Consider the following 20402-nt stretch of genomic DNA (forward strand, 5'->3'; position numbering starts at 1 on the left):
TAACCAATACGAAATATGGTTTGGTTTTCGAAAGAATCTCTTACAATTTCTTGGCTTAGCCATTTGTGGATCAGAGCCATCACTGGGTTCGCTAACACCTGCTTTATTGACAGCTCTAACTCGAAACTGGTAAACGTTACCCTCAGTAAGACCATCAACGGTAGCCTGGGTAGCAGGTGTCTGAAAAACAAGCAATTAAATATTAAACATAAAAAGTTTACCTCCTCTAATGATTAGATATACTTACATCTGTGGTGAGAACCTCATCCCAATGTGGTGAGTATTTGTCTTTCTTTTCTATGACATAACCTGTAATGGGTGCCCCTCCGTTATCCATAGGTGGTTCCCAGGACAACTTAATGAAATCTTTGTCATAGTCCACAACTTTGGGTTTGCCAGGCCTATCAGAAGTGTCGTAAGGATTTTTGGCAATAATGCTATGATCGGTCTCCAAAGGATCCGATTCTCCTTCTTCGTTTATGGCTCTCACTCGGAATTGATATTCATGACCTTCTTGCAGCCCCTTGACATCCATTTCAGTTTCGTTTCCGGGTATACGACCAACGGGTACCCAACGCCCATTTTTCTTATCGAACTTTTCGACTTGATATGCAGTTATTGGTTTTCCGCCATCATCTTCTGGTTTTTTCCACTTCAATTTGCAGCCGTCCTTTGTAATATTTTCCACTTTCAATGGACCCTTGGGTTTTCCCGGAGCACCTAGCACATTAACTTCAACAGTTGCCTCATCTTCACCGTGTTCGTTAACGGCACGTATCTTATATATGCCAGTGTGCTTGCGAACAGCATCTGTGATGGAAATTTTGGTGTTGTGAGGAATATTCTTGATATCAAAGTTGGATGGTAGATCCTCAGGTTTAAGTAATTGGTCGCCGTGATACCAGGTTATTGTGGGAACAGGTTCACCGCGAACATTAACGTCGTATTTGATTGGTTTTCCGGAACGAATAAGCAATGGTTTTAGATTGGTGCGATCAATTCTTGGTTTAACTGTAATAAGTTAATTGTAAGTCATTATTTTATTTAGAATATATTAAAATACACTTACGTTTTTTGTATTTAACTATCTGTGGCGCACTGGCGTCGGAGGGCTGTGACGGTCCCGCCTTATTAACAGCAATAATACGGAATTGATATTCCTCGTACTCCTGGAGATCACCAACTTTTGCTTCTAATTTGTCACCAGGTACCTCAAGGGCTTTCTCCCAATTCTTTTGATTCTTAGGTTTTTTCTCAATAATATATTTTTCAATTGGAGCACCGCCATCGTTGGTAGGGCTAGTCCATTTCAAAGAGACACTTTCGTTGTCATAATCCGTCACTTCTGGAGTGCCTGGCTTATTAGGTTCATCGTAGGGATCCTTTGCAACCACGCCAACCAAGGTAGTCAATGGTTCTGATTCGCCTTCCTCATTAACTGCAGAAACCCTAAACATGTATTCTGAGCCAGGGTTTAAGCCAGTAACAGCAAAGCTGGGAGGTTCCTTTTCTCCAGGGGAACGCCCAATACGAACCCATTTACCAGTGGCTGTATCCATCTTTTCCACAACATATTCTTTAATTGGAATGCCACCATCATCGTCGGGCTTCTTCCATTGTAAGTTGCAGCCTGTTGCAGTCACATCGTTCACTGCTAATGGTCCCTTCGGACTGCTGGGCTTGCCCAAAACTATCAGTTCAATCGTCTCTGTATCTACACCTACACGATTTTCTGCCTTTAAGGTATACTTGCCACTGTCCTTTCTTACAACATTTGATATTGTGAAGTCTGTATGGTAATCGACATTTTCAATTTTGATACGATCACCTGTGGTCAATGGAACATTATCTCGCCAACTCCAACTAAGGACAGGGACCGGTTCACCAATAACATCGACGGACCATTTGTGAGTACGGCCACTTTTTATAGTGACACGCTTAAATGTAGACCGATCGATTTCAGGTTTCACTGCGAGCGAAGAGTTAATGAAATATTTTACACTTTACCCATTTCATAAAACCAAAAGCCAAGCGAAAGCATACAAGCCAATCACAGTTTCTACACTCTGGATCTATTTTGCCGAACTAATTTAGCATATGCATGAATTAACTATTAGTTTTCTCTTGCCAAAAATGCTTATGCAATATGAAAAAGCTTTTATGAATAACAATTTTGTGCTCAGCTGCAGATACTTACAGTTTTTGTGCTTGCAAATATGGTTATCCGTAGGTTCTGAAGGATCTGATGGTCCCGCTTTGTTCACCGCCCTTACACGGAAATTATATACCATCTTTTCTTTGAGATTTTCAACTTTACATTCGGGTGTGGGTCCTTCAGTTTTCGCTACTTCCGTCCATGCTGGTGAGAACTTATCCTTTTGCTCAATAACGTAGTGCGTAATTGGACGACCACCATCGGAGGGTGGAATTTTCCATTTCAACGTTACGCTCTTATTGTCGTAGTCATCTATAACGGGTTTGCCGGGAGCACTTGGAGGATCATAAGGATTCTTGGCGACAATTGCCTCATCACATTCTAAAGGATCAGACTCGCCTTCTTTGTTAATAGCTTTCACACGGAACTTGTACTTCTTTCCCGGTGTAAGTCCCTTAAAGTTGAACGACGTATCGTTTGGACCTACCTCTCCTGCTGGTATCCATCTACCTGTCTCTTCGTCCATACGCTCCATAGCGTAGCCAGTTATTTCACAGCCTCCATCGTCTTCGGGTGGATTCCATGACACAGTCACATGATCGGCCCGAACTTCTTTGGGAACCAGCGGTCCACGAGGAGCAAGTGGCCGATCCAAGACAACTACCTGTGCTTTGGTTTCTATAGTACCAGAACTGTTTGTAAGAACCAGTTTATATGTGTCTGTATCTGTACGCAAGGCCTTTTTAATTGTTATAGATGTAACTCGTTCCATTTGATGAGAGCATATGCGCTGATTATCAAAGACCAATCGTTGTGACCCTTTATACCAGGCAACTTCGGGTTCTGGTTCTCCGTCGTATTTGATCTCATAGCGTATAGTTTGACCCTTTTTAACAGTTATATTCTTAAGATCATCGCCAACAATGAATGGTTTAACGAAACGACATTTGGCAATAATAGCTTTTGTTTTGTCGCTGGGTTCGCCTGGGCCGGCTCTGTTTACAGCACGTACGCGGAATTCATATTGTTGGCCTTCTTTTAGACCATCAACGGTACCGGATCGTGCATCGCCATTAACCTCTTTTCCGGTTACCCAATCATTAGAGAATTTCTCCTTATATTCAATGACGTAAGAGGTGATTTCGTCACCGCCATCATTTTCGGGAGCCTCCCATTTCAAATCAGCATGATCTTTGTCCCAATCTGTAAGGTCAACATTTTTGGGTTTTCCAGGCTCGTCCCATGGGTCTTTAGCCAAAATTGTATTCTTGAAAGTTGCTGGCTCCGAGGAACCGATAGCATTGACAGCGCGAATGCGGAATCTGTACTGTTTCTTCGGAACCAAATCTTCAATACTTTTTGTGCATGGCTCATCTGGTAGTACATCTGCAATGGGCTCCCATACCTGTTTCTTACTTAAATCTTGTCTTTCAATTACGTATTTCGTAATAGGTGAGCCGCCATCATCTTTTGGAGCGGTAAATTTAATTTTGCAAGATGTCTGATAGACGTCGGTAACGTCAACATCACTTGGTGGTTGAGGCACGTCTTGGCATATAATTTTCACATCTTTAACATCATCACCTTGCCCATTCGAAAGTTTAATTTGGTATGGCCCTGACATTTCGCGGGTTGGTCTTTTAATTTTGAAAGTAACTTTGTCATCGGTTATGGCAACTTCTACGTCTTTAACGGGTATAGGTTTGCCATCCTTCATAAGTTTAGCTTCAACTGGTGTTTGTTTAGTGCCGAGAACTATTGAAATGAACAAGAAGAATTGTTACGTTTTTTAATATAATGTATGTTCATATCAATGTTAATATAACTTACCCTTGTATGGCACTTCAATTACTATTGGACTGGATATTGGCCCGTTAAACACGTCTGGACAATCGATATTTGGCTTACTTTCTCCCTTGCGAACTGATAATTTACAGGATGAGACTAATTGACCAGATTCACAGGTTATATCACCAGCATCTTTCATATCTAAGCTATTGAATACCAATTGATGTTTACCACCGCCAAGATTTTTAATTTCAATGCGATCGTTTGGTTCGATGGGTTCGCCATTAAATTTCCAAATACAAGGTGCTGTCTGGTCCTGTAATTCTACTTCTAATACAAGTTTTTCTCTTTCTACTGCATCTGTATTCTTAAGCTGTTTGTTAAATCGATTTTGATCTGAAATTTTTTTAAATCCCATTAAAAGATAGTTAGAAAAAAAAACTACAACAAACTCGAGCACTCACAATTAATGATAATTTCGCCTTCGGTTTTATCTGCATTTGTAGTACATTTGAACATTGCGGAATCAGCCACTTTGCAGTCTTTTATAATTAACTTGCGTTTGCGTCCATCCTTAACTATCTGAATGCGTTTATCAGGCTTAATTTCCTCATCATTTCGCCACCATTGCACTTCACCGGCTGCGTCATCGATTTCACAAGCCAAGGTAACTGTGTCTTTCTCAACGCATTGCTGCGACTTTAATACCTTGACAAATTTGTATGGATATTCGACAACCTTCAATTTGCATTCTGTCTTGTCGGGCTGTTTGTCTAATTGACATGTATAAACACCAGAATCTTCCAACACACATTCCTTTATAATGAGCTTCAGATTGCCATTGATATCCTTTGAAATAAGATACCGGGGATTGTCCGATTCGATTTTGACCCCATCCTTCAACCAAGTGACATTAGCCATGCTACTACTAACTGAGCACTCCAAGCTTGTTTCATGTTGAGTAAAACCATCCATTTTCTTTTTCAGTGTCTTCGTGAATGTATAGGATGGGTCAGCTTCTTCTACGTTCAAAAACGCAGTAGTTGAAACGCCTCCAATCTCTATGGTGTACTTTCCAGTATCTTCAACTTTTGGAGTTGATATAATAAGCTGGTATGTATCATTCTCATTTTTGAATTTGTACTTGCTGCCAGGGAAGCATTCCTTTCATAAAAAAACATATCAAAAGAGTTATATTATTAAAAATCCAGAATTAAGAAGCATACTTTGCATGATTACCCACTACTTTTGTTACTTTATGTATATATTTGTCTATACAAAATATAGAAGATAGAAAAATAACTATGATTTTGGCAAATAGATTTTTGTGCAAACCACTATTCGTTATTGAAAAGTTAAATACAAACAAAAGCCATTCAATGTGGTATCACAAAGAAGGAGTAATATTTCACACATTAATTTATTAATTTTACACTCATTCCTCTGGCAAACATACAGGAAAAATTATTTTTTGTAAAACTAAACTCAAATTGAAAAAATTCATAAGAAAATAAGACCTTTGTAGATTTAAGTTTCATTGAAAAACAAAAAATACCCAAATGAGTAGCATTTCGCGGATATAAGGTTCGCATATTCTTCGCAGTTTTTTGTAAACTGACTGTGAAGGCTACAAATATTGTTTGGTGCAAACAATTTTTGCATGAGTGGAGAGGATATATGAAGCAAAGAAAAACAAATTAAACCAAATCGTGGGTGTGAGTTTTGTGTTTTGAGAGCTCGAAGGAATTTTCCAAATTTTCGATAACAAATTGTCTGCTTTGAAGTACCTAAACGAGTTTGCATATATTGTTAAAATTTCAATTAAAATTCATCTGCAATATTCGCTTTTACTTTACTTTAATTGGTTATGACAGAACATTTGTTCCAATAGCCGAACGTACAATAGCGTTCCACGCGTCTAGATCTTCTGCGATCTTTCTAAAATCCCTAACACCAAGTTTCGAGGTGTCTCCCACCACTTGATCTTTCCATCGGCCTTTTTGCGTGCTTCTTCATCCATTCTGACAACATGACCTAGCCAACACAGCCGTTGTATTTTTATGAGTGCAACTATGCTATCGTCGTCATACAGCTCGTGGTTCATACGTCGCCTATATTCTCCATTAATGCAAACTGGTCCATATATTTTACGAAGAATCTTTCTCTCAAATACTCCAAATACTCCTCATCTGCTTTCACAAGTACCCATGCTTCAGAACCATATAACAGCACGGGTAGTATCAGTGTCTTGTATAGTGTAATCTTCGGCTGTCGAGAGGTGGCCTTGTTTCTAAACTGCTTACCTAGTCCAAAGTAGCATCTGTTTGCAGTATTATTTTTCGCTTTATCTCAAAACTGGTGTCATTCGTTTCGGTTACGGCGGTGCCGAGGTAGATAAAGTTACTGACTATCTCAAAGTTGTGGTTCCCAACTTTCTCCATTTTCTTTATCTGCTCGGTTGTATAAGGTGTTTTGGGAGTTGAAATCATCCATTTCGTTTTATCTCCATTTACTGCCATACCCATTTTCACTGACTCTCTTTCGATTCTCTCATAGCAGCAGTTACTACTTCCGGTGACCGACCGATGATGTCGATGTCGATGTCATCGGCATAGGCGAGTAGCATGTGCTCTCTTGTAATTAGTGTGCCATATCTATTCACATCTGCATCTCGTATAATCGTCTGCAGCAGAATATTAAAGAGATCACACGATAGGATCTGAAACCTCGTTTGGTATTAAATGGTTCGGAGAGATTCTTTCCTATTCTTACTAAGGAACGCGTGTCAGCAAGTGTCATCCTGCAGAGTCTTATTAATTTTGCCAATTGTCTCATTGATTGTAGGCCAATTATCTCATTGACATTAGATTTTAATCTTTCACACAGAACACTACAGGTATCTTGTATGCGATGGGAAGGAGACTTATTTCTCTGTAGTTGGCACATTCCGTCTTGTCTCCTTACGTGTGTACGAGACATAGTATGTTGAGGTTCCAATCATCGGGTATGCGTTCTTCTAGTCAGATTGCGCAGATAAACTGATGTATACGCCATGAGCGTGTCGTCTCGGGTCTTAAATAGCTCAGCGGGTAACCCGTCGGCTTCTGCTGCCTTGTTGTTCTTGAGTCGGGTCACTTTGTCTCTGCAGGAGGATGTGCCTGTACCAAAGCCATCGGTTTGATGTTAAATTCTTTGGTAAAATTTCCGGACTTCCTTATGACTACTGTACATTTCAATTCGCTCGCACTCACGTCTTTCCATTTCCATTTTCTTTCTGCGGAATAGACGTTTCCCCTCTCACGATACTCGATACCTCTCTTTCATCTGGCGCGTTGCTACTGATTGCTGGGTTGCTCTATATGCCGACTTCTTGGCTTCAGCAGCATCTCGACACTCTTGGTCGTACCATGGGTTCCTTGGAGGAGGCTTCCGCTACCCAAGTACGGATTTCGCGGCATATTCCATGAAGTGGGCAATAGTTTGCCACTGCGCCATTATATCATCGGAACAAGGAGTGCTTTCCTTATGCAGTTGGGTCAGTCGAGTGGAGTATGCCGCTGCTATTTGTTGTGTTTGCAGCTTTTCAATGTCCAGCTTCCGTGCAGTCTTTGAAGTACCTAAACGAGTTTGCATATATTGTTAAAATTTCAATTAAAATTCATCTGCAATATTCGCTTTTACTTTACTTTAATTGGTTATGACAGAACATTTGTTCCAATAGCCGAACGTACAATAGCGTTCCACGCGTCTAGATCTTCTGCGATCTTTCTAAAATCCCTAACACCAAGTTTCGAGGTGTCTCCCACCACTTGATCTTTCCATCGGCCTTTTGGTCATCCCGGTTTGCGTGCTTCTTCATCCATTCTGACAACATGACCTAGCCAACACAGCCGTTGTATTTTTATGAGTGCAACTATGCTATCGTCGTCATACAGCTCGTGGTTCATACGTCGCCTATATTCTCCATTAATGCAAACTGGTCCATATATTTTACGAAGAATCTTTCTCTCAAATACTCCAAATACTCCTCATCTGCTTTCACAAGTACCCATGCTTCAGAACCATATAACAGCACGGGTAGTATCAGTGTCTTGTATAGTGTAATCTTCGGCTGTCGAGAGGTGGCCTTGTTTCTAAACTGCTTACCTAGTCCAAAGTAGCATCTGTTTGCAGTATTATTTTTCGCTTTATCTCAAAACTGGTGTCATTCGTTTCGGTTACGGCGGTGCCGAGGTAGATAAAGTTACTGACTATCTCAAAGTTGTGGTTCCCAACTTTCTCCATTTTCTTTATCTGCTCGGTTGTATAAGGTGTTTTGGGAGTTGAAATCATCCATTTCGTTTTATCTCCATTTACTGCCATACCCATTTTCACTGACTCTCTTTCGATTCTCTCATAGCAGCAGTTACTACTTCCGGTGACCGACCGATGATGTCGATGTCGATGTCATCGGCATAGGCGAGTAGCATGTGCTCTCTTGTAATTAGTGTGCCATATCTATTCACATCTGCATCTCGTATAATCGTCTGCAGCAGAATATTAAAGAGATCACACGATAGGATCTGAAACCTCGTTTGGTATTAAATGGTTCGGAGAGATTCTTTCCTATTCTTACTAAGGAACGCGTGTCAGCAAGTGTCATCCTGCAGAGTCTTATTAATTTTGCCAATTGTCTCATTGATTGTAGGCCAATTATCTCATTGACATTAGATTTTAATCTTTCACACAGAACACTACAGGTATCTTGTATGCGATGGGAAGGAGACTTATTTCTCTGTAGTTGGCACATTCCGTCTTGTCTCCTTACGTGTGTACGAGACATAGTATGTTGAGGTTCCAATCATCGGGTATGCGTTCTTCTAGTCAGATTGCGCAGATAAACTGATGTATACGCCATGAGCGTGTCGTCTCGGGTCTTAAATAGCTCAGCGGGTAACCCGTCGGCTTCTGCTGCCTTGTTGTTCTTGAGTCGGGTCACTTTGTCTCTGCAGGAGGATGTGCCTGTACCAAAGCCATCGGTTTGATGTTAAATTCTTTGGTAAAATTTCCGGACTTCCTTATGACTACTGTACATTTCAATTCGCTCGCACTCACGTCTTTCCATTTCCATTTTCTTTCTGCGGAATAGACGTTTCCCCTCTCACGATACTCGATACCTCTCTTTCATCTGGCGCGTTGCTACTGATTGCTGGGTTGCTCTATATGCCGACTTCTTGGCTTCAGCAGCATCTCGACACTCTTGGTCGTACCATGGGTTCCTTGGAGGAGGCTTCCGCTACCCAAGTACGGATTTCGCGGCATATTCCATGAAGTGGGCAATAGTTTGCCACTGCGCCATTATATCATCGGAACAAGGAGTGCTTTCCTTATGCAGTTGGGTCAGTCGAGTGGAGTATGCCGCTGCTATTTGTTGTGTTTGCAGCTTTTCAATGTCCAGCTTCCGTGCAGTATCATATCGTACTTTCCTCGCCATGTTCAAACAGGTGCGAACCTTTGCTGCAACAAGGTAATGATCCGAATCTATACTCGCTCCACGGATCGATCGTACATCCAACACGCTTGAAAAATGCCCTCCATCTATCACAACGTGATCAATTTGGTTTCTTGTGTTTTGATCGGGTGACAGCCATGTGGCTTTGTGAATATTTTTATGTTGAAATCTGGTGCTACTAACTACCATGTTTTTTGCCGCGGCGAAATCTATCAGCCTCAATCCTTACTTACGAGATTACTGGACGTTATGTCGTGGAGACTAAACTTTTCGACTGTTGGACCAAAACTGTCTTCCTTCCCTATCTTCGCAATAAAACCTCCCAGAACAATTTTAATATCACAGGCGGGCAGCGGTCATATTCACTCTCTAGGTGCTCGTAGAAAATATCCTTGGTCTGCTCGTCTCTGTCTTCTGTCGGGGAATGGGCACAAATAAGACTGATGTTGAAGAATTTGGCTTTTATGCGGATTTATGCCGCTCATCCGCCGGAGTAAAGCTGGAGACAAGGTGTTTCAGTCTCCGACTATCCACAAATCCGCAGCCAAATTCATGCCTCGTGTTATGGCAGCTATAGTATAGTTCGTCACCGTTTGGTGTTGTAGTGACGCCATTCCCAGTCCATCGCACTTCCTGTAAGGCGGTAATATCTGCCTTGTACTTCTCTAATACATCCGCCAGCGAGTATACAGATCCGCAAATCATGGTCCTTTTTTCGTTTACGTGGGTCGTCATCATTGGGGTATGGTCCGTTTTTACTGTTCCATTGTTTCTCATAGTTTTCCGGCGGCGGATTACTGGCCCATCGCTCCGCATGGGTTTTTGGGATTGCACATGTATCCCTCGTTGTGGCGAGCCGCTAGCTCCAAGATCCGACGCTCGCCTCCAGCCGCCCCTAACCTGGGAACAGACGCTGATGTTGGCCATTGGTTATTTGGAGGCGCCAATAACTCGCCTTGTCATCTCGAGTATCATTGGCACTCAGTATTTAATTAAGAGCCATTGCCACGTGACTCCTCACTGAGACTCTCCTCTCGAAAATTGTTGACTGCCGCGGCCGCATTTGCAGCAATATGACTTTTTTGCAAATTTGTCCACGAGCATACACAAACATATTTATGAGTGCTGTCCGATTCGAGTTTAAGCTCACAGCGTGTCATGTACTAGCAGTATACTGCGGAACAATATATGTTAGTCTGGTGGACGGCACTTGAAAAATTGACCTACTGCTCAAATCACAACCTCTGCCTCCATAGATCAGAGGTTATCATGCTCTATGGGCGTTGACGCTGAACGCCTGGGTTTCAATCCTGGCGAGAACATCAACAAAATTTTGAGCGGCGGTTATCCTTTCCTAATGCTGGCGAAATTTCCGAGGTACTACGCCATGTAAAAATTTATTTGGAAAGAGGTATCGCACTGCAGTTCGCCGTTCGGACTCAGATATGAAAAGAAGCCCCCTTATATTTGAAAAACTGTATTTAATAATCTTGAATCGGACAGAACTCAGTGTTATCTGAGAAGTTTGCCCCTGTTCTTTAATGGAATGTTCATGGTCAAATTTGTATTTGCTCAAAACACAATCGGATCCAATGAATGTAATTTTAAAGCTAATGCTTCTGCTCATCATTGTAAGACAATATGCTGCGACAACTGTCGTGATTTTAACTCGAATCACAGAATAATTTTTGGTGAATGTATGTATATCTGACGATTATTTTAGGATTTATTATTCGCACAAAAATGGGTAAAAAATATCAAAATGCCATTTGTTAGACGCTCTTCTCAACTGCCAAATCGTTCACCATAATGTCAGATAGTTACAATTTTAGTAAAATATCTGTAAAAGCCTGGAGGCCACCATAGCACAGAGGTTAGCATGTCCGCCTATGACGCTGATCGCCTGGGTTCGAATCGTGGCGAGACCATCAGAAAAATTTTCAGCGGTGGTTTTCTCCTCCTAATGCTGGCAACATTTGTGCGGTACTATGTCATGTAAAACTTCTCTCCAAAGAGGTGTCGCACTGCGGCACGCCGTTCGAACTCGGCTTTAAAAAGGAGGCCTCTCATTATTGAGCTTAGACTTGAATCGGACTGCACTCATTGATATGTGAGAAGTTTGCCCCTGTTCCTTAGAGGAATGTTCATGGAAAATTTTCAATTTGCAATCTGTAAAAGCACAAAAAATTACATTACCATATGGCAACATATGGAGGTCACCGTGGCGTAGAACGCCTGGGTTCATAAGGCGGCGTAAATATCAGAACATTTTTCAGCGGTGGTTATCCCCTTACTTATGCTGGCTACATTTGTTCGGACCCGGCATGAGAAAGGTGGCCCCTTATCACTCAGCTTAAATTGCAATAGGACTGCACCACTCATTGATATGAGAGAAATATTCCCTGTTCCTCAATGGAATATGCATGGGAAATTTAGTAGTAGTATATGGTAACACAAAGGTGATGAAATGCATGGTATTTCACACAATGCGGAATATACATCATTTAAGCAGCTATTTCATAAGAATTTCTGTACCACCACAACTGATTGTAGTTCTTGTACCCCTGGTGCCAAATTACCTCATACTTGATCGAGTAAAATCGTCTCATAATCTCTCTAAGGTGAATGATGCATTTCTTTATTGAACGGGAATTTTTGGAATTTAAGAACGCGAATGATTTAACTCATCAATGTTTGTAAAAAATTGGCATTAAAATGTGTATAACATCCATTAAATAAGCATAGGCATTTCATTCGATATGTAAGCGCACTCGATAGACATGAGGTAATGCGGCACATGGTTTTTATTAAAGGTACATAGACTTCTATATGGATAGTGCCCGTCTTAATGACCAGGTAGGTAGGTGGGTACACATACAAATAAAACGTTTGGAATATCTCTTCCGGGGAACAAATCGGTTTTATTAGTAAAGTACTACTTGACTTTTAGTTCTATAGCCTTTTGCCTTCAAGGAATTAAATTTGTCTCAAAGCATTCTCTTATGACTATCGAATATTCTACAGGATTTCCAAACATATGCATCGCCCGATTTACACCTCTAGAGCAGTTGTTATAATTTTGCACCGAATTGCATGCAAGAATTTGTGACGATAGGCAAAATTTATGAATGGTATAATAAAATTAAAACCATTGTGAATGGTTTTAATTTTATTATTGTAATTTATATTTTAATAATATTATTTTAGAGTTGCGCATACTAAAAATGTATAGGAAATCTCGTTGCAAAACATGAGGTTTCCGAAATCTTGTCGCAAATCTAGATTTGAGCTAAGTGTAAACATGACATTAGGGGTTGCGTGAAAGCACAATAAAAGTCGAAAATCAAAATCTGTACCTTGTCCTCAATCCCAAAAGGTTAACTCAAAACAAAAATCGATTTGCCAAAAAATAAGTTTTCTTCTGAAGTTTTTAAAAGTTACACTCCTTTATATATATATATATATATATATATATATATATATATATATATATATATATATATATATATATATATATATATATATATATATATATATATATATATATATATATATATTTATATATATTTATATATATGTATAAAAAAAATTTTCACATTGTAACTATTCTTATAACAATATTTTTTTTTACTTTTTATACATTTATATCTATGTACTTACGTCTTTGCGGAAGAGCCACTTTGGTTTGCAATTTGGCTTGCTGAAGCGCGCTTCAAACACGACTTTCTTGTCTTTTCCCTCCTTTGCAAACTGGTCAATCAATGGACTTAAGAACGATTCTTGCTTCTACGTGGCGAATCGATCAGTTTGTTGGTAAATATCAATATCGTTTCAAGGGTTTTGATATCATTTTTGCAGAAAGCAAGCAAGAGAATTATTGTTGTATTAATTTTCGTTGTCAAAATATGGGACAAAAAAATAACCTCGCTTCGTTACATCAAAAACAAAAAAACATGTATGAATACAAATTGTACACAAAACAATATACCTTTATATGTATGTACCTCCATCAAGAAATAAAATAAGACAATAAAGCATGCATACGATTTTCATAAAAAGTTTGTGTAACATTTCGTGTTCAAAAAATAAGTTCGCTTTAAAATCATCTTCGTGGCAAAATTTCAAAACTTTCCTTGTAAAAAGAACGATTGTTATTATTTGCTATGTTATGGTTATTTAATAGATAAAATCTTGGAAAAATAATAAAGTCTGACGAGATTTAAAGGAAATATGATTTTTCTGTTGGTCAGAAATTTTACACATTTTAGATGAAGATCTCGTCTGCCAATACTTTGATTAAACGAATGTATGCGCGTACTTTATATTTAAAAGAAAAAATTCCTTTCCATCATATACAATAAATAAAAAAATATAACATCGTTTTGAATGTCAAAAACATCAAAGTGTTATCAAAATGCAATATAGAGAATCGCAAAAATATTTGAAAACACAACGGAAGGCCCTAAGATTCTAATATGATTCTCTTTGGTTTCCCTTCTTTTCAAATTCGAAGAATTTATTAGGACTGTGTAATTAACAATAATCTTTTACAGTTCTACAAAAAAAATCTCTAAAAATACAATATTATCAAAAACATATTAAGAATATAGTGAAAGTGAAAGGGTGGCAGAAATATTAAGGTATTGGAACAAGAATATCGAACCTCTTCTCGACGAAATGGTTGAAGTGTTGGCCAGTCTGGTATCAATTCCGCCAAAGACGGTCTACGCGATCCTGGTGGCTATAGGTGTTGCAAAAAAGTTACGTTTCAGAAACAAACACATGGTAAATTCTCTACAAACTTTACCATAACATTCAATAATTATCCATATACTTGAAATAGCGTTATTTGAAGAATCAATGGTGTATAAAATCAGGATGTTAAAGAATTTGGAAAAAGATAGGAACAGCATTTATTTGAAGCACATATTTTCCAACGAGTCGTAGCTTTTTAAATACAATGGAATATTGGAATATTAAAGAACGCTCCTAGTTTTTCTGTAGTAATTAAACTAGAGATGTTTGAGAGAAATCGCGATTTTTGCATATAAAGCCAAACTCTATTTTCTTCAATGCAAAGAGTTTTTATTTCAATATCTAGATTTAACGTTTCGATAATAACAAATGAATCCGGTTGGTGGAAACGGAAGGACTAAATTAGTATACGCCTCACACAATGTTAAAACGTATAAAACAAAATTAAATATCACAGGCTTAATTTTAATCCATGTTTAAAAAAATTCACTAAAACATCTCGAAAATATAAAAAGGAATCTTGAAATCTTAATAACTGATTGGACGAAAATGGCACTAAGCTGATAATATACTTAAGTAATTGATAAACTATCTGCATTTCGGAACACGGAACGAATGTATATTCTCAAATACAGTTGTGTTGAATTTACTGCTAATTAAGTAATAATCCGTCAAGAACTTATAAGTACAACTTTTTATAAGTTGTAGATACCGTTTACGACGATACGTATAAGCATAAATGTTACTCCATAACCTACGTTTACTTAATCAAGTATGACCTATATACATTTTTTGTAAATTTCTTCATAGATGTTTTTTTGGTTTGTTTTTGTTATCTTACCCTTTCAACTTTTTTAAGTGCGGGAATAGGTTTTTCTGTTTCCTTAAGATCACCCCAATTTGGATCTTCTTGTTCTTTGTCCCATTTTTGATAACGACGCTTCTTTAGCATGGCGCGGAAATCCATGCCACTTGAATCCGAAACATATAACTGCATTTCAGCGGAATCTTCGCCATGGATATTTGATACGACAACTTTGTATTTTCCTTCGTCGTTGGGCTTACACTTACGCATACATAATGTGATGGTATTTGTTTGGCCATCTGTTAAGAACTTGTAACGGCCACCCTCGAGGATTTCACTAACGCCCTTGTAAAATTTAAATGTCGGAGCCGGATTGCCTTCAACACCTACCGTCATATAGGCTGTCGAATCTATTGATTTTGTGATAGCAAGTGGAATATGAATATACACACATTAAACATGTATACATTTAACATAATGTAAGTAATTCGTACATATATTTTTATTTTGTATGATTTCATGGCTGCAAGAAAGTAAAAACAAATTCATGACTTACCTTCGACAACCGAATACGACTCCTGAACATCCAAAATTTGTGGTGGTCCGCCATCACCAATTTCCCGTAAAGGTGTTGATGGCTTATTAATAAGATCTTCAAGATCCTGTATGCTTGGGCGGCGAACATCTATCGACGGACGACGTTTCTGTTATATACGAACAAATAAAACATATATTTTTATTGACATTTACAAGAAATGAGGTAGTCGCAAACAGAGTACAATTAGTTCAAATGTATCTTCAAAATAAATTTTATTTAAAATCTACTAAAAATTAACGAAGGGTATCATTCACTGTTCAACTATGATCAGCATACAGTTTAGTTCATTAACTTCTTTCTACAGATCATGTCAACTACAATGCGTATTGGTATAATAAATATGAGAATGTTATCACTTTTGATGTCTAAAGATGTTTAACTACCATTGTTAATGAAAGGATTAAGAAGCAAAACAACAAGTACTGGTTCAATGTTTGGCAATGCCGTACTCTTAGCCTAAAAATAATAAAAATCTCGCCATTTGTATGGGAGTGTCGAAAAAAGAAACAAAACATTCTTACCACAACAACTTATTCAGATATGTTTAACTTTAAATAAAAATACGGTTAATTTGATTGTACGTATATACATGGGCTTAAGAATGCAATAGGCAATTGAAAAAGGGGCGGTTCGCTATACAGAAATATTGCCCACTAATTTTAAAGCATTTTTTCATAAAAAAAAAAATAAAAATATATCATATTTATAACTAAAATGGCATAAAAATTAAGTGTTTGTGTATTGGTATGTCCGAGATCTAACTTCAATTAAATTTTCCAACCACAATTTTTATGAATTTCTTGTACCCATTAAAATAATTTTGTCGATATTAATTAAAAAGCCAATAAAACCGATATAAGATGGGCCAAGCCCAGTATTTTATACCCTCCATCGTGGTTCGCGTGATTTTTGAATTTAAATAACGACTGCATGGCAGTACAAAAAGTATTAGCCTATAATTAGTATTAGGTTAGGTCAGGGAAGAGTGGCAGTCCTTTTCGGACTCACTTAGAGTATTTTTAGTCCATTGTGATTCCCTCTGAGGGGAATCGAATCCACGACCCGCACTCTGGGAACCCGAGCACACTACCAAATTTGTCTATCAGGGCGCCTTAATTACTACTTACTATTGTCAAAGGAGCCTTTACATGAACATTGTATATAACCTATTTATTTATTCTCAAATTACAAAAGAATACATTAAAAGACAATATTTTCATTAAATTATTGTTACGAAGACAAGTACTTGAAAAGTTTATGTAGTTTTGAAAACGTTATAATTTGATATAAATCGTAGTCTCCATGGAATTAGAAATGTCTTGTGGAAATTAATCTCTTATGTAAGTTTTAAGGTTCAGCCGAGTATGTTATGTATCGTAAGGTTATGTCAGAATCGAGAATCTTAATGAGTCACACTGTCATATCTTTCAACTCCAAATAGAAAGCATTAACTCCAAATACATAGCATTAGTGACTCGCAATTTATTCCGATGGGCAGCACCACAGCTACCAAAAATAAGAATAAGCGAGAGGAGATACGAATGAGCGATTATGTGTTGCATATGCACTGAGACCAACAGGTAAATCTTCTTCATGACACGAAGCATGCCGCATATTGCGCCAAGTGTTGATTCAATGTATTCATTCAGCGACAACTTGTTGTTGTTCTATAGTCTCTTCTTCTTCTACATCCTCACAACTTCGGCAAAAGATGTTATTGGCTACCTTCAGTCTGTCAGAATGTTTCCGATCAGACTGTGACCTGTCATCACGGACACTATGACTGAAATGTCACTTGTAACAAACTATAGCAAAACGGTAGACCTGTTCAAGTCAATATTAGGCCACATAATTTTAGAATGCTTACAATCTTACCAATTCTTTCGTTGCAAGGATGTCCGCTTGATGCACACTACAGTGGTTGGGTAACTTTCTCGATATGACCAGACCAAGTTCTACAGAGTACACCCCAAAGCCGACCTGGTCGTCTAGTTTGGAACCATCCGTTTAGAAGTTTATGTAACTTCTATTACCAAGGATATTGTAGTTCCAATGGGTTCTATCTTTTTATCTTATATTTATTTACTATGCGTAGTCTACACTGCCTGAGATATCGGGCATTGTATTCAAGGATAACACAGTGTCTGTAGGCGCCGCATGATACATCAGCGGTCGCAGCAATATGTCTAGCCGCGATGTCCAGAGGCTTTAGATGTAGCATTAAATTCAGTGCATTAGATGGTGTCGACCTCAGTGCGACTGTGATGCACAAACAAGCCATCCTTTGGATTCGGTTGAGTATTTAACAGTGGGTGGACTTTGAAAGCGCCGTCCACCAGACCACAACACTTCATAGCATTATAGGTCTGAAAACTGCAGTATATACCCAGTGCATGACACGCGGTTTAAGCTCCTAAATTTTGCCAATAGCTCTCCTGCAGGTGATTAGGGCGAAAGTTGCCTTTCTTGCCCATTCCAAAATGCTGGATTCGAAGTTCAATTTCTTGTTTTCAGTAAATGGAACATTTTTTGCTCCTAAGGAGTCAGGTGTCACTATTGGTAACACGTTTCTCCTGCTGAGAAAAACTACTTCTGTCTTTCGCCGATTTATGCCTGTATCACTTTCGGTAGCCCACTTCGCAGACCCACGTATATCTCTAACGTCTCATCATCTTCCCTCTGCCGTACCGGTCTCCTTCGTATAAAACTTTTCCAGATTTTTTTTTCATATATATTTTTTTATATTACGAAAGTACGCTTATTAATTGATTGTGCACCAGTATCCGATATGTTTTACGAATAATCAAGAAAAGCAAAAGCCACTGTAGATAATTATTTTTATTTCTCGTCGTTAAACGATTAAAAAAGCAAAGCTTATTTAAGTGTTGTCGATTATAGTTAAAAGAACACACAGAATACCAAAACCGCAAACTTTTCTGGGATGGCCTTTCAACTAAACGATAATCGTTAAACGTTGTTCGTGAATTGCACTGCTGGACTCCGCAGCACCCTAAAGTGGCTTAAAAAGTATTATAAAGCTGCTGCTCAGAGTATCAAAACTTGCAGAGCAATAGGTCTATCTCGGATCCCTGTTATTTTATTTGTTTATCGTATTTTTAATGATCTTTCAACTATATTCCTTGTAAGCACTATATCCGATAAACGGTTTTTAAAGTCGAATTTGGATGCCAAATTTTAATGTAAGATTTGTAATCTAGTTCCCAAAGACTTACCATGTTGTCTCGACTGATCTACACATCAGTTAGGGGGTTGTTGGCCCTCCAGACACTTGTCCCCAAATTCAGATATGCGATTCGCACTATACTCTCGAAGTCCTTCCATTTAAGTCCCCAATTGTCTCGGTTGACTTAAAATATGGAACAATAAAATAAGCAAAAACACTGTGACGTTTTATATATGAGATTTGAAAATAAGTAAAAATTCCGAATTCCTATACCATGCGCCACATATCGCATTTCTCTATTATTTGTTAGAAACTAGGAAAAAGAAGAAAGATACCCATTTTTTTATATTGAGATGCGATTTGCTTCTTGTAGATGCTCAAGAAGTTAAGCATATTGTAAGTGTCCTGAGTCTAGCAATTTTCGCGGAGTCGGAGTCGAGACAAAATTGCTTGATTCCGCAGCCCTGGTGCAGACGAACAAACGTCTATCGCCCGAAGTCGAATCTTTTTCGGTTTGTGTATGTCGAAATAAATTTTTCGCCTGCACATACGTTAGCCAATGATAGCATTTTCATATGCTTAGGATTATGGGATGGCCAAATGGGTGTTTTTTCGATTTTTCTTGATCTATTTCCAATTTGCAGGTATAATTATGAATTTATGTTATGATTTTTTTTTATTTCAATAGCATTAACAAGCTCAAATCTTTATTAATAAATAAAATTGTTATGTGTTCAATAAAAACAAATGGAAACGTCCATTGGTGTTTACAATTTTGACTGGAGCCACCATTAAAAAACTAGCTCGAGGTTCAACATTTTAGATATCGTTTGAAACACACCTTCTGATTTTACTATTGGAGCTCCTATAAGCTCTAAGTGAGAGGTCTGTGAATTGCTATAGACAACTTTTGGCCACTGAGCCGTTTGGCAAAATCCTTTGTTTAAAATGAGATACACAACCGAACTCAGTTTTTTCGTTTGCAGGCCGAACGAATTAGGTTCGACGTCGACAAACAGGCTATAATTTTAATTATGTACTTGTGTTATAGTATTTGCTGCAAATATTTGTATCTGTACTAGTATTGTCAATGCCTTCGATACAGGTGACTCGAATAAATAAAATTGAAAAAACTATCAAAAACACTAAATGGGATATGTAAAATGTTCATGAAGATTCTGTAAGTATAAGATAGCTTTAGGCCGATGATATGTTAATCGCACTTTCACTGTTTTAAACCCAAAATTTTGTAATTTGCACATTTTAATGATTTTGCATTCGAGAACACAGAAAAATTTTTAATTTATTGCTTCAATGGGGTTTATAAATATATACAACAATTTATACATCTTCATGGTGAAAGATGTAAAATATTAATATTATATTAAGAAATACTTGTATTATTACTAAAAACTTCATAGCCAAATTATATTCAATAGCACCATTTTTGCAAACGTTTGGAATTTATTCATGATTTGCACACCTGTAAAAGCATTTCCCACTCTATTTCATCTGTAAATGCTTTATAATTTAAGGCATGGTTATGCTCTAGTAAACGTAGTGAAAATGTAACATACCAGAACGTGTCAGTGGTTTATTTTGGCTAACTAATACACATACGAATGC

General features: G+C 38.1%; 1 protein-coding gene across 28 annotated transcripts in view; it reads right to left on the bottom strand.

The window, feature by feature from the left end:
* LOC106088221 (twitchin) overlaps nt 1–20402 on the bottom strand; it is a 138545-nt gene that overhangs the window by 16540 nt on the left and 101603 nt on the right. For 26 of the 28 annotated variants that reach the window (XM_059362751.1, XM_059362743.1, XM_059362745.1 and 23 more), the window contains 9 exons: nt 15551–15698; nt 15031–15404; nt 13095–13220; nt 4408–5107; nt 3986–4339; nt 2198–3910; nt 1070–1969; nt 248–1011; nt 45–180 (listed from right to left, as the gene is read on the bottom strand). In XM_059362751.1, the coding sequence (XP_059218734.1) occupies nt 45–180; nt 248–1011; nt 1070–1969; nt 2198–3910; nt 3986–4339; nt 4408–5107; nt 13095–13220; nt 15031–15404; nt 15551–15698 (5215 nt within the window). The remainder of the gene's footprint in view (nt 1–44; nt 181–247; nt 1012–1069; nt 1970–2197; nt 3911–3985; nt 4340–4407; nt 5108–13094; nt 13221–15030; nt 15405–15550; nt 15699–20402) is intronic. The other 2 variants (XM_013253642.2, XM_059362746.1) reach the window with 2 other exon arrangements.

The sequence above is a fragment of the Stomoxys calcitrans genome, chromosome 2, assembly GCF_963082655.1.
Source record: "Stomoxys calcitrans chromosome 2, idStoCalc2.1, whole genome shotgun sequence".
NCBI lineage: Eukaryota > Metazoa > Arthropoda > Insecta > Diptera > Muscidae > Stomoxys > Stomoxys calcitrans.